The sequence below is a fragment of the Onychostoma macrolepis genome, chromosome 25 (assembly GCF_012432095.1).
Source record: "Onychostoma macrolepis isolate SWU-2019 chromosome 25, ASM1243209v1, whole genome shotgun sequence".
In the NCBI taxonomy this organism is placed as follows: domain Eukaryota; kingdom Metazoa; phylum Chordata; class Actinopteri; order Cypriniformes; family Cyprinidae; genus Onychostoma; species Onychostoma macrolepis.
In genome coordinates, this window is record NC_081179.1 from 19,220,641 (window position 1) to 19,232,996 (window position 12,356).

General features: G+C 37.8%; 1 protein-coding gene across 4 annotated transcripts in view; it reads left to right on the plus strand.

Annotated features, from left to right (window-relative positions):
* Positions 1-12,356, plus strand: part of abcc8 (ATP-binding cassette, sub-family C (CFTR/MRP), member 8) — a 71,779-nt gene that overhangs the window by 57,109 nt on the left and 2,314 nt on the right. For 3 of the 4 annotated variants that reach the window (XM_058767603.1, XM_058767604.1, XM_058767605.1), the window contains 13 exons: positions 401-497; positions 3,875-4,122; positions 6,620-6,786; positions 7,701-7,770; positions 7,892-8,049; positions 9,680-9,772; positions 9,890-9,992; positions 10,139-10,252; positions 10,339-10,459; positions 10,653-10,783; positions 11,580-11,658; positions 11,751-11,859; positions 12,197-12,300. In XM_058767603.1, coding sequence (XP_058623586.1) covers positions 401-497; positions 3,875-4,122; positions 6,620-6,786; positions 7,701-7,770; positions 7,892-8,049; positions 9,680-9,772; positions 9,890-9,992; positions 10,139-10,252; positions 10,339-10,459; positions 10,653-10,783; positions 11,580-11,658; positions 11,751-11,859; positions 12,197-12,300 — 1,594 coding nt within the window. Of the gene's footprint in view, positions 1-400; positions 498-3,874; positions 4,123-6,619; positions 6,787-7,700; positions 7,771-7,891; positions 8,050-9,679; positions 9,773-9,889; positions 9,993-10,138; positions 10,253-10,338; positions 10,460-10,652; positions 10,784-11,579; positions 11,659-11,750; positions 11,860-12,196; positions 12,301-12,356 lie in introns of those variants that run through there. The other variant, XR_009269391.1, reaches the window with a different exon arrangement.

Genomic DNA, 12,356 nt, shown 5'->3' on the forward strand with positions numbered 1-12,356 from the left:
CTGCCAATCAGGTCACTGAACTGTTCTTTTGTGTTAAAAAATACATTTAAACCTCAAGACTTTGAAGTACCTCAAGGAACTGTGTTGGGTCCCTTCCTGTTCATCTTCTACATGGCATATCTTACAGTATTTGGACCAAAACTACCTGCGGATGTTCTTTATAGGCTCCTTCATTATAGGCTCAGATCTTTCAACATGTGCAGGAGGATGTAAGGACATTCTTGCAGAACAGGTCATCTCAGGCCACTATTATTCAGCGTACCTTTGCAGAAACCCAAATACTCAGGCAAAGAATTGGAAACAAATCATATAAAGAATGAAATTGACATTTGATTTATGCTGCTTAACTAGCCAAATATGCTAAACAGAGTACCCTGTTCTCCATTATTTTGTGTTCCAGGAGACAGTAGATGAAAATATGACGGTGCTGGAAAGAAAAAACTTGAGACGAGCCATGTACTCCAGAGAGGCTTTAAAGACTGAGGAGGAAGAGGAAGGTAAGAGTAGATAAACATGCAGCAAAACACTAATATGAGCTTTTTAGCAGAGTTTGTATTACATGCTCATCTGATGCAATAACAAATTTTTCCTGCAAGCTCCTTGCAATTAAAAGACAATGGGTTGTTGCATTGTTAACTATGAAAGCCCCTGGTGGAAATCCTCATAAATCTTCATTAAAGATCTGGGTGACAGGAGAGTAGTAATATTTCTTGTTCCTTTTTGCAGTTTTTTGCTGACTGCAGCATTGAAAAAAAAGCCAGTTATCTGATTGCAACACCCTCTGCAAGTCCTGATGCCAAGATGTTTCGATGCCCACCCTCACCACCTGTCAGGAAGCTCAGGATGCACTGACAGATGGCTGAGGTCCCTGGTCTTGGTGGCAAGCCTAGACTGAGCATTGTAATGAATCTGTAATTAAGAAATACGATCCTTCCGAGTGGAACAGGGCAACATATTGGCATCATCCAGAGGTCTCTGCCTGCAATGAGGAAATTGCAATTGGTATAGAGCAAAGCTAGACAACCCTTACTCTGGAGGGCTTCTTTCCTGCAGACCTTAATTAGCTGGTTTAGGTGTTTTAAATTAGGGATGGAGCTAAACTTTTTTGAAAGGGTTGGCTGTGCTGGTATAGAGAATATGGCCATAGTTGTTTAAGCTTTGTTTTTGTTGTGTTATGCATAATTTGTGAAAATTTTACAACTACACACCAAACACACATTACTTGCAAGTTTGTAGTTGATCATTTGTAAGTAGGACTTCATGGGAGGACTTGAAGACAGCATATAAAGTCTGTAATTCAGGGGTGTCCAGACCTGATCCTGGAGGGCTATTATCCAGCAGAGTTTGACTACAGTCCTAATCAGGCACACTTGAAATGAAGTTCCCAATGCAGGTTCGGGAGGAGCCTAATCATCCAGTCCTGTCAATCATTGCTACAACCGTATATAAGTAGCAGTCATTGCTCCTTTCCAGCGACAATTCTTCTGGCACCCTCCACCTCCCCTTCTCCTCTAATTCCTCTCTTTTTCCGCCACACTGTACCATCATAGGGGTTCTTACTCTGAGCTTGAGCTGAGCCTTGATTCGAGCCTCCTTCGTGGACAGCAAGCCAAGTTTGTTTACCATTATCTGGCAGGATTGAATGAGCAGGCAAACTTGTGAACCAGCTATTCAAAGTTTTCAGGATCACTAGAAGCATGCAGGCAGGTGAAATGGAGCTAAACTCTTTAGGAAAGAGAGCAGGATTGGACCCCCTGCTGTAAAGCATTAGTCTGCAGGATAATGCTAGTGCCACTAGATTCAGTGCATCGAAGAGTTCCTGTGTTCATGGGCTTGGAGGGAAATAATGATTTACAATTATTGAGTATTCTCTAGATGGCAGATATAGGCTGAGCGCCAGTCATGTGGCAGTTGGCCGAATTTCAATATACTCCAGTCCTAAATGTATATTGAAAGGTTGGCCTCACTGCAGTGACTTACAAAATAGTATACTCCATGCTTTGCTTGAAAAAGTGACCAGAAACTCTTCCAGAAGTGTCACCGCACATATTGTGTTCTCTGTGAAATTGCCGTTTTACTGTATCCTGGATACATCCAAGAGTTCAGGGTTTGGTTGGTTAGCTTCAACTGCCATTGACAGTAGCAGATGGTTTTCTCCAGGTGTTATTTCGATTTGTTTGCTAAACATTGTTGATTTTAGTTGTAGCATGGGAGAGAGAGCAAGAGTATTTATCATCTGCTGATGGTCCAGACCACACTGGAATGAATGAATAATGAATGTGGGGATGGTTCTGTCTCCTCAGCACTGAGGTTGTGCTGAGTTCTTAAACCATAGTGGGTTGTAGCACATTGTTTCCCTTCATAATGGCTAATGTGCTGTGCTAGTAAGTACTCAAGGGTATTCCTGGCACGGTCCAAGTGTTACATGCCTATGGGCTTTGCAGCATCTTTCTCATGTTTATTCCTTTCTATATCTCTCCCCTCTTTGCCATCCACCTACACTTGTGTGTTTTTTAAATGCCAGCATGACGCTGCTTTTTAAAGGGGTCATATGATGTTGCTAAAAAGAACATTATTTGGTGTATTTGGTGTAATGCAAAGTGTTTATGCGGTTAAAAAAACCCATTATTTTCCACATACTGTACATTATTGTTGCTCCTCTATGCCCCGCCTTTCTGAAACGCATCGATTTTTACAAAACTCATCGTTCTGAGAAGCGAGGTGTGCTCTGACTGGCCAGCTATCCAGTGCATTGTGATTGGCCGAATACCTCAATCGTGTGACGGAAATGTTACGCCCCTTACCATGTTGTGATGCCGTGTCCCGGCGCAACGACACAAAAACAATAAAACCCACTATAAACGTGGCATTTGTTGCATTCAGTGAGGACATAATAACTGATTATAATGACTTATACTGTCTTTTTACGCATTGCGTTGCGTTGCACCGCGCCGCGCCGCGTAAACATAACACCATGTCTGCATTTGTGATTGTAGAAACGCCCAACAAGCACTACTCTTCACCACTCAAAACTCGCGTTTGAATAGTCAGTAGCAAATTCTTTAAATATTGAAACATACTTACAGGCTGTGAGTCAGAAGCACCAAACTGTCCTTGCGATGTTGGAATTGCCCCACTTTATAGTGTTCACAGCCATTCATAGTGTTCACATTGTAGGCTACTCTCTCCCAGGATCAGCAAACAGTCCTCTGAAAAATGTGCTGCACACACTCGAATATTTGCACTGTACTGTTCTGGAACAGTGTTGTAAATATAACTTAACCACTGATTTTTAGTTGTGTAATCATTTGGAAGGCCATACAAAGTACTTTCGCTTTCACAACGAAACATACAGTGTCTCCACGACATGGCGGCGGCAACAACAATACTACAGCAAGAATAAAAGTTATGCCTTCTTTAATTGCGTTTGGGCGATGTTATGCAAATCTCCCAACACCGTGACATTGACATGTGAGAGCGTGTTTAAATGAGCCGTTTTAGGAAGGCGTGGCAGAGTCTTAACTTTTATAAAGAGTATCTCTTTGGATTTGAGACTTTAATCTTTTCAACGTTACAGATCTTATATATGCACAAACAGTTTATAACACTCCAAAGACAAATGAAAACATGAAATCGCATCATATGACCCCTTTAAATTTAGAGCAGCAAGTGCAGTGTGCTCTATACAATTCAAGTTTGTACTTGTTCAAAGGATTATACTGTGGACAAGGATATTTTATATGAATGTCAAAAGGGATAATTTGATTGACACATGAACTGTCTGTATGCCTGTTTCTTCTTCTTTCTACCTGGGACAAGTTGTCACATTGTATGTTACACAATTCAATATCTGTCTGTCCTTTGCTATATATAGAAGAGTCTGTGGAGAGCGATGAAGAAGATAACCTGTCTCGAGTGATGAGACACAGAGCCACCATCCCATGGAGATCCTGTGGGACGTATCTGAGCTCAGCAGGCCTCCTGCTGCTTCTCCTGCTCCTGCTGTCCCAGCTCCTCAAACACTCTCTTTTAGTGGCCATAGACTACTGGCTCGCTCACTGGACGTCCAAAGTCATCACAGCCAAAATCGATGCAGCTGCACACAACTGCTCCCTAGTGCAGGTAAAGATAGCAGATCTTACGTGTAAACTCAATTTTTACACTTTCTGAAGAATGCTATGTGGTTGTTTACAAGTCTCTATGATATTCTGGTCAAATTTGTTTAAAAGTGAACATCTGACACATGCCTTGATTTTGACTTTGAAAAGTGAATGTCCTCTTGAATTATTTAGGCTCAGAGTGTATAATATTTACATAATTTATGGTTTGCACCTGCTGAAGTGGCACAGTTCCTCAATCTTGGACAGCGTAGATGCATGATTTCATTGGCTGCTTGTGTTATTAAATTTCTCCATGATAAATATGCCAAATTTGTAATGTCCTACTGGCGTTTTATCTGTCAATGATGCACATAAATGCTGAGAATAGTACACAGGAAAAAGACAAGCGAAGGTGTTAAGAAACAGAAACAGACTTCTCACTTTATTAATAGACCACCGCTGTCACTGAGGAAGAGCATGTTGTGGTGGGCTTAGCCTGGAGCTAGCATGTGTTCTGACAGCTCAGATAACACAGTAAGGCTAGACTCCAGTTGTTCAGGGTTAGAGGCGAGGACGTTTATCTAATAAACCTCAGCTTGCCTCAGTCAGATTGTGCTGAAAATTGTGTTGCTTAGAAGAAGCCAGTGGTTCTCCAGATCTTTCAGGCCTTTCTCATAGACAGAAAGATCCAGCACAAGGTTTGCTTAAATATCCTCACCATCCCACATCCCAGCTGTTCTGTGCGATAAGTGCAAAAAATCTATTTTTTTCCACTTCACATGCTCCTCTTGAGCAGAGATGCTACAGGACATCTTATCAATCTATTTTTTGGATTTTCACAAACCAGTCTTTCTGATCAATACTTAATTCTCCATCACTGCTTAGGAAATTGCTCAGCGCATTTTAAACAGCCATGCTGAATGCAAAGTAGACTTAACTCTGATTTAGATTTTCCACTAATTAGTTCTTATGTTTTTAAGTTAATACTCATTATTGCTGTTCTCTGCTGGAGGTCTACGGTAATGAATAGCCTTTTAGTCGTCTTGATTGCTCAATTGATTTTCTTTCAGTTAGTTATTTCTACAGCGTGCACGATTAGCATTTGGAGGGTTGCAGTACATCAGTCAGAAAATCCTCAGTCTTAATGTGTAATTTAAATGATTTGCCTGCTAGCAGTGTTATGGATTTTTGTAGCTTGTATGGTAAATACACTTAAGGCCTTATAAATTGTTAATAACCATTCTGTGAGAATAATAATAATAATAATGACACAGAGAAACAATAATGTTGGAATCACTTTCAGAAGATTTTTTTTTTTTTTCCGGCTTAAGAATGATAAAAACATTGACAGCCAATCAGAATCCACCTGACAATGGATACGTAAACACTGCAGCAAAATGCAGGTGTCAATTCACCTTTAAATGTTTAATTCTGGTGTGTAAACATCACGCAGTAATTTACAGTAGTGATAATCACATTCTACAAACGAAGTGACTCCAGAAAAACTCTGGTAGTGGCAACCCGTACTTCTACACAGTGTTTACAGAAAAGAACTGAACAACTGGTTGTTAATGGCATATTTGGTTTCACTTTATTTTGATGGTCCCTTTAATACATTTTGTTGACTATAAGTAACATTGCACCTATATTTCTACCAACTCTCATTAGATTGTTAGTAGTGTGTTTGTGTTAGTTGACTCGTAGGGTTAGGGTTGGAATAAGTTGACATGTAGTTGCAAAGTTACTTACAGTCAGTAGAGTGTCTATTGAGAGACCATCACAATAAAGAGTTAGCAGATATGAAGCAGACAGTCTACTAATAATCTAATGAGAGTTTGGTGACATGTAGTTGCAACATTACTTAGTGTCAAAAGAATGTTCAAAAGGGACCATCAAAATAAAGTGTTACCGCATATTTAAATGCGTATCAGAGTTGTGTCTTGTTTTGACTCATTAGTGTTGCCAGATCTTGCTATAAAAAGTGAACTTCACCTGCCTACTTTATTAACTTTTTACTAAATTTAATAATTATCAGCTGAGTCCAAATAACAAGCCCAAAGACGCTTAATAAGCATTACTTGTAATAAGTGGACATGGCAACAGAATTATGTTCTTCATTCTCGAAAGAAGAAGTATTCACTCCTGTATTTAAATGCAGTTGTCGTTCCTAAATGTGTCCGTGGCCTTTAAAGAGTTCGAGCATTTGAAGTGGCAGGCGACAAAACTGCAGTGCGCGCTTATAATAAACACAATATTATCGTCCATCTGTGTAGATGCAAATATAGCTGTCTTTATTTTTGTAGTTATTGTTCTTGCAGCACTGCAACACTAATATTGCTAAATAAATGCTTAAAATAGGCAGCTGTTGTTCTATACAAAGTATAACCATGACAAAACACGTTAACTTATGATTAGATCGATAGAATCACTTACCTGTGCACAGATATATTCCGCCTTCAACTCATGTGGATACCAAGCGAGTTGGTGTTTTTTAAGTGTCATCATTGTTCTCCCTGCAGGATTATGGTTTCAGTCACTCGTCATACCTGCTGGTGTTCAGTCTGCTGTGCTGTCTGGGTATCGTACTCTGTCTGGCCACATCAGTGGCTGTGGAGTGGACAGGCCTGCGGGTGGCCAAAGAACTGCACCACAATCTGCTCAATAATATTATCCTTGCCCCAATGAGGTACATCTAAACCTTCATATTCCTGAAGTGTTTATGTTGAATGTTATTGTATATTGTGTATAATTTGTCATGACTGAGTCACGATGTGTGTGGGTATGTATTAGATGAGAGGACATGAGGTGTGTGGCCAGGAGCATAGTAGAGAGAGAGTTTATGTGTGTCTTGTTTTATTGCTCTTTGCCTGTGTACACTCTATATGGCTCATTTAGCTAAGCAAACAATGTTATGGGATTTAGCGTCTTAGAAGCACTCTAAGTGCTCATGGAAGGACATCTGGACAGATAGGGTGATATGCTAATCTGTAACTCACTGCTTGGTGAAAAGATAGTTAATTAAATAATAATAGTTAAATATAATAATAGCATTTGATTTAATAATAAAAATTAAAAAAAGTTAAATATACATAAACATTTTAAAATAAATGATAAGCTAAATGTTTTTTATTTTTATTTTGTTTATTATTTTTGTTTAAAATTGTTTACTTTTTATAATTATATTTGTTTACCTGCACGTTATGTGACCATTATCTGACAGAAGCATGAGCATGCAAATGTGTTAAATTAATAAAATATAAACTTAATATCTCCTACGGTATTCCATGTAAAATTTAAGTCAAAGTGGTAAGGATGATGGAAAAATTTTGAAAGTCCCTGCTTTAGGGTATATTTAAGCCAAAAAAGCTCTCATTTAAGCTCTCAAACTCCTGAAGAACCAAAAAAAAAAAAAAAAAAACTGAAAAATGTACTGTGTACACATGTAAGCATGAATAATGAACTAAAACTTTTGGATTCAAAATAAAAAAAAAAAACTTAAAAGTCATTGGATTATAGTACAAGAGTATAGTACACCATCCAGGTTTGTTGCATGAAAAAATTTGACATAAGATTCAATTCTTCCCATTTTTCTTTTCCCAGGCTCTTTGAAACGACTCCTTTAGCAAGCATATTAAACCGCTTCTCTTCTGATACCAATACGATAGATCAGGTATGATGTTACGATCTGTCTGTGTGAGGCAATATTTCGTCCTTGGTTTACTATTAGAACAGCATTTAGCAATAGCTTTTAAATAACTGCATATGAATATTTCTGTCTCTCTATGTTTCAGCACATTCCTGCTACTCTGGAGTGTTTAAGTCGCTCCACGCTGCTGTGTGTATCGGCTCTGGGTGTGATCTCATACGTCACGCCGGTTTTCCTCATCGTAGTCGTACCGCTGGCCATCGCCTGCTACTTCATCCAGAAATACTTCAGAGTCGCATCAAAGTAACCATTCAGATTCATTTATCTTTTCACTGAAACTCTTTACTTCTCCAATGCTTTGTCCAGATTAGCTTTGCTTGGTTTTGATTCAATGTTAATTTATTCTAGGAAAAATATTGTAAATATCAAAATAATGATATTGTAAATCATGTAATCCTTTGTAATTTGGTGCATTATTAATATAGATAATTCTAACAGAATTTAGAATTCAGTCACAAATTTAATCTCAATATATAAAGGGATAGCTCACCCAAAAATGTTATTTTATCATTATTTACTCAGCCTCATGCCACCCCTACTGTATCTGACTTTCTTCATATGAATATAAATGAAGATTTTTTTAAAATAATCCATCTGAAGTAGTCCATATGATGCAATTGGTGCCCAAAAGTTGACACTCAAATCATGATGGTGATCCATATGACCCTAGTGGATAAATCAATGTCTTTTGAAGCAAACCGACAGGTGTGCATAAGAAAAATATGAATATTTTCAACTTTTTATTAAAACCATAAACTGTCCAAAGCTGTGAAGTTTGCATGCAAAGTGGTGGTCCACGAATGCATGTATAACAGTTGGATGGAAGCGATGGTGATAGTTAAAAACAAAACAAACAAAAAAAACTTAACTGTATTGTGAAGTGTAAAAGTGTTATTAATCTCGCTAGAAAGAGTGATGCAGAAACAAAAAAGTTTCACATCAGTGCTTTGCAAAGTATGATGTAAGAGTGTGGTGAAGTGTGTATAAAGCTTGTTGTGAAGGAACATCACTTCTTGAGCGAGCTTCAATTCAACAACTTTTCAAGCGTAAACTTGACCCTCTCTTGAACGCTCGTTAGCAGGAAGCCATGCTTTATAGACAAGTTTATTTTGATTCATTGATTCATCCACTGGGGTTGTATGGATTACTGTCATGATTGTTGTATGTACTTGTACGGACTCACAGAGATGGATTACGCTTCTTAAAATCTTCATTCGTGTCTGAAGAGAGAACGTCATATACATCTGGAGTGGCATAATGATTAGCATTAGTCATTATTTACTCACCCTCATGTCGTTCCAAACCTGTAAGAACTTCGTTGATCTTCGGAGCACAACTTAAGATGTTTTTTTATGAAATCCGAGAGCTTTCTGACCCTGCATAGACAGCAAGGGAACTACCACGATCAACGCCCAGAAAGGTAGTAAGGACATCGTTAAAATAGTCCATATAACATCAGTGGTTAAACCTTAATGTTATGAAGCTATGAGAATATTTTTTGTGCGACAACTATGACTTTATTCAACAATTTTTTCTCTTTCGTGTTAGACACACATCTCTTTTTGTTCACGATAGTTCACGACGCATGTGTGTGCATTCCTCTGTTCGAAAACAAGGTTATATGGACTATTTTCATGATGTCCTTACTACCTTTCTGGGTCTTAAACATGTCAGTTGCGTTGCTGTCTATGAAGGGTCAGAAAGCTCTTGGATTTCAACAAAAATATCTTAATTTGTGCTCCGAAGATGACCGAAGGTCTTACGGGTTTGGAACAACATGAGGATGAGTAATGACAGAATTGTCATTTTTGGGTGAACTATCCCTTTAAGCATTGAGATGTTTAGTTGAACTGACCTGTGTGTGTATTTGCAGAGATCTCCAGCAGCTGGAAGACAGCACACAGCTTCCTCTGCTCTCACACTTCTCTGAGACAGTAGAGGGGCTCACAACCATCAGAGCGTTCAGGTGCGCAGAACAACGTTCATCTATTGACCCTGTCAGTCTTCCTCAGTCACTCTGGTTAAAAGCATCTGCTAAATGCTTTCCATTTAAACAGACTCTTCTGGTACTTTCCTTTCTTAGGTATGAGCCTAGATTCAGACAGAGACTTCTAGAGTTCACAGATGCCAATAACATGGCCTCTCTCTTCCTCACAGCGGCCAATCGCTGGCTGGAGGTTCGAATGGTGTGTTCATAAGCCACACAAGTCATTGTGTTGTGACTGTTTGTTCCAGTTTCTGTGATGTTAAAAAATAAATGTCTTCTTCGTTTGATCAAACCCTGCCTAAAATAGGCTCAGAAGTAACTGTGATTCTGTTGTATCTCCTGCAGGAGTACATTGGGGCCTGTATTGTCTTAATAGCAGCTGTGGCGTCCATCACAAACTCTCTGTACAATCATCTGTCCACGGGGCTGGTGGGGCTGGGACTCACGTACGCCCTCATGGTAAGAACACACATATATACAGTATATATTTTCAACACATTGATCATCAGTAATATCGGATAACTTCTGTATATTATATCTCTCAGGTGTCCAACTATCTGAACTGGATGGTGCGTAATCTGGCAGACATGGAGGTGCAGTTGGGAGCTGTGAAGAGGATAAAAGCTCTGCTGAAGACTGTACCTGAAAACTACGAGGGTCTGCTGTGTGAGTATCCCTATACACTGGATATACGAGCCATATTTACTGTCTACAGCTGCTTCGCCCTTCACTTCGAGTCTCATTTTCACTGGACTTGTACACTCGGTATCTGTCGCCTTCATTTCCTGTTCTCTCACTTTCCGTCCGTCTCTGTATAACTTATGCCTCATATCTCTTTGGTTGAATGTTTCTCTCTCAGCGGCGTCTCAGGTTCCTGAGGGTTGGCCTCATCAGGGTGAGATTCAGATCCAGAATCTGAGCGTGAGGTACGACAGCACCCTGAAGCCCGTCCTCAAACAAGTCAATGCCCACATCAGCCCAGGACAAAAGGTACAACTGACAGTCGTCTGCAAACAAAGTCAAAAATATCACTGCTTTTTTAGTAGTACAAATGTAATAAAAAAATGTTTTATATATATATACACTGTATGTATTATAATAATATAATTATTAATAAGAAATTGTAATGATCTATTTAACTTGTGTAAAAAATGTAAGAATATATATGAACAGAAAATATATGTTCCATATATTGCTTTAAATATGTAAAACTACATACTATTATATTAAATTTAATTTTTTAATTAAGTTATAATATTACAATGTATTAAAATATGAAAGACACACACACTCTTTTAAATATTTAAAAACAATGATCAGATATAACAAAATAATGAATAATAAATAGTGTTAGATATTAAAATCTCGATTAATCGCATCCAAAGTTTTTTATGTAATATATGTGTGTGTACTGTGTATATATATTATGTATATATAAATACACACACATACAGTATATATTTATTGTATATATTTACATGTATATATTTATGTAATTTATATTATATATAAATATATTCAATATACAAATATAACATATTTTTCTTAAATATATTCACATGCATGTGTGTGTATTTATATATTCATAATAAATATACACAGTACACACACATATATTTCATAAACAAAAACTTTTAGTTCGGATGCGATTAATTGCGATTAATTGTTTGACAGCACTAATTAAAATATGATATACGTGTATTCGATTATCAAAACAATTCAAATATAAGTATAAAATATGATTATATATTATTAAAAGTCTACTTTTAAAACAAATCTGTTATAGGTTGGAATTTGTGGTAGAACAGGAAGTGGCAAGTCGTCTTTCTCATTAGCCTTTTTCCGGATGGTGGACACATTTGAAGGTGACTCATTTTTCATGTTCAAGCTAATGTAATTTAAATCACAGAGTATGTATTATATATGGCATGGATTTTAAGTCTCTATGATTTAATAGGGCGTATAATCATCGACAACATCGATATAGCAAAGCTGCCTCTTCAGACGCTGAGGTCGCGCTTCTCTATTATTCTGCAAGATCCCTTCTTATTCAGCGGAACCATCCGGTGCGTCTCATGAAACGATGATATTGACACACATGATTTACATTTGTACAACAGAATCAGTTTGAATTCAATACATGAGATATGATTTCACAACCTGTACATTATATACATTATGAATGAAAGACAGACAAGCATAAATAAGCATTCATATATTATTTATCACTGCCGTTCTCTAAATGTACCATAGCAACAGCAGAGTGAACTCGTTTTTTTTGTCTTGTTTCAGTGTTTTTAAAAGCTTCGTCACACATAGCTATGGGACTGAAGAACTGAAGGATTTCTAGGGCAAGCTGAATTTATAATGAAGTTTTATAATACCTCATCTTCTTCTGTTCAGTTTTAATCTAGATCCTGAGATGAAGGCTACAGACAGCATGCTGTGGGAGGCGTTGGAAATAGCACAACTCAAACCAGTAGTTAAAACCCTGCCTGGAGGACTAGGTAAGAAAAAAACAAAAAACATGCCAGATACTGATAGAAATCACATTAAAGGGATC